Source organism: Papaver somniferum, unplaced genomic scaffold (assembly GCF_003573695.1).
Source record: "Papaver somniferum cultivar HN1 unplaced genomic scaffold, ASM357369v1 unplaced-scaffold_15905, whole genome shotgun sequence".
NCBI classification, from domain to species: Eukaryota; Viridiplantae; Streptophyta; class Magnoliopsida; order Ranunculales; family Papaveraceae; genus Papaver; species Papaver somniferum.
In genome coordinates, this window is record NW_020625382.1 from 1 (window position 1) to 1,908 (window position 1,908).

Sequence of the window (1,908 nt, forward strand, 5' to 3'; positions counted from 1 at the left end):
CAGCTCAAGGAATCATAAGCTTGAGATATATCAATTTTGAGACCAACATTGCCACCTCTTCTTTTAATGTCTAGCTCATTTACTAATTCAGATGCTAAAACAACCTTTTCATGAATATTTCTACCCTTGATAAAAGCACCCTGTTGACAAGATATCATTCTACTAATTACAGTTCCAATTATGTCAGTTATGATTCTTATAATGATTTTGAAGTTGAAATTTGCCAAACCAATAGGTCTAAATTGTTCAGCTCTTTTGGCCCCTTGAGTCTTGGGAAGAAGAAATAAGAAATTAGAGTTAAACCCTTTTGGTATGAACTTGTTTTCCAAGCAATATTGAATTGCATCCATTAACTCTTTTCTAACCACATTCCAAACATATTTATAAAAAATTCCTGGGAAGCCATCTGGTCCAGGTGCACTGTTTGCTTTCATCCCAAAAACTGCCTTTTAAATTTCTTCTTGTGAAGGTATTGCATCCAAATATGTATTATCATCCTCATTAAGTATCTTTGGAATTGCCTCAAAAAGTTCATCCTCAAACACTACACTCTTCCTCTCAAACTTCTTTTTGTAATGTGAAACTAAAATATCTGAAATCTGATCTTGAGAAGTTACTCTATTTCCAGCTTCATCTTCTAATTCAGAAATATTATTACAAGATTTTCTAATTTTCATAGTTGTGTGAAAGAAAGTTGTATTTGCACCTCCTTCTTTAACCCATTTAATTATAGCTTTTGCTCTCATTAACTCATTGTATTGCTGAGAGGCTAACTCATGCTTCCCCCTTGCAGTGATCAAGTTATTTAACAACTCTATGTTTTCAGGATCTGCATCAGATTCTAAAGAAGCATCCATGACATTATCTTCAGTAGATTTAACTTTTGCACTTAGATCCCCAAACACTTCCCAATTCCATATTTTAAGCCAGTTCTTGAGCCTTTTCAATTTACTAATAAAACAGAAAGCTGGATTCCCAAAAACTTCTTCATTCCATGAATCTTGTATTACCTTGATAAAATCTGGATGAGTTGTCCACATAGATTGATACCTAAATGGTATATTTGATGGTCTTGTAATATTTTTCACACCTCCCATTAGAGCTCCATGATCTGAAGTTCCTCTGACACCCACTTTATAGTTCCATCCTTCATATTTCTCCAGCCATTTAACATTATAAAATGCTTTATCTAAATCACACAGTATCCCTTTTCTTCCCACCCTGTTATTGCACCATGAATATTTAATTCCTGACCTAGGAGCTTGCATCAAGTTACATGATTATATACAATCCCTGAATTCTTGCATTGATATTCTAAGTGGACTCCTGCCACCTTTTTTTCCTCACAAGTAAGGACTACATTAAAATCACCTATTAATAACCAAGGTAGCTTCATCTCATTAATGACTAAAAGTTCTTCCCATAGTACTCTTATGTCAATAGTTAGACATGCTGCATGGACTCCAGTTACCACTACTTCCCCTACTTGAAATTGTTAAAGCTTGTCTTGTAGAAGAAATTATAGAAGGAGTAGATAAAGAAGAATTCCAAAAAACCCAGATATTGCCCTTTAGTGTTCCATAAGAATTATGAATAACCATTCTACTCACACCAGGTAACCTTAATTGTTTCAAAATACTACTAGAAGCTGTCACTTTTGGTTCTGCAACCCCAAAGTAAGGAAGGATTAAATTGTTGTACTAAAATTCTGAGTTTGTCTTTAGCTTGAATTCTCCTCAAGCCTCTGAAATTCCAATAAATGACTCTCATTGAGATTGAGAAGATTGAGAAGTATGAGAACTCCCCATTCCATTACTAAATTTTACTGAATTATTTGCCTGCTTTCTAGTAGTTACATTTGGAACAACTTTTTTACCCTTAATTGGTTTGGACTCAGCTTTAGAAAAA

The 1,908-nt window shown here is 34.1% G+C and overlaps 1 protein-coding gene across 1 annotated transcript; it reads right to left on the reverse strand.

The window, feature by feature from the left end:
- Nucleotides 1–449: 449 nt before the first annotated feature.
- LOC113337311 lies at nt 450–1,268 on the reverse strand. The gene has a single exon (XM_026583022.1). It carries the CDS (start codon nt 1,266–1,268, stop codon nt 450–452), a length of 819 nt encoding a protein of 272 aa, XP_026438807.1.
- Between the last annotated feature and the right edge of the window lie 640 nt (nt 1,269–1,908).

Bases quoted from the DNA above. Each gene is read 5' to 3' on its own strand.
- LOC113337311 (XM_026583022.1), bottom strand. From the start codon at position 1,268: ATGCAAGCTCCTAGGTCAGGAATTAAATATTCATGGTGCAATAACAGG.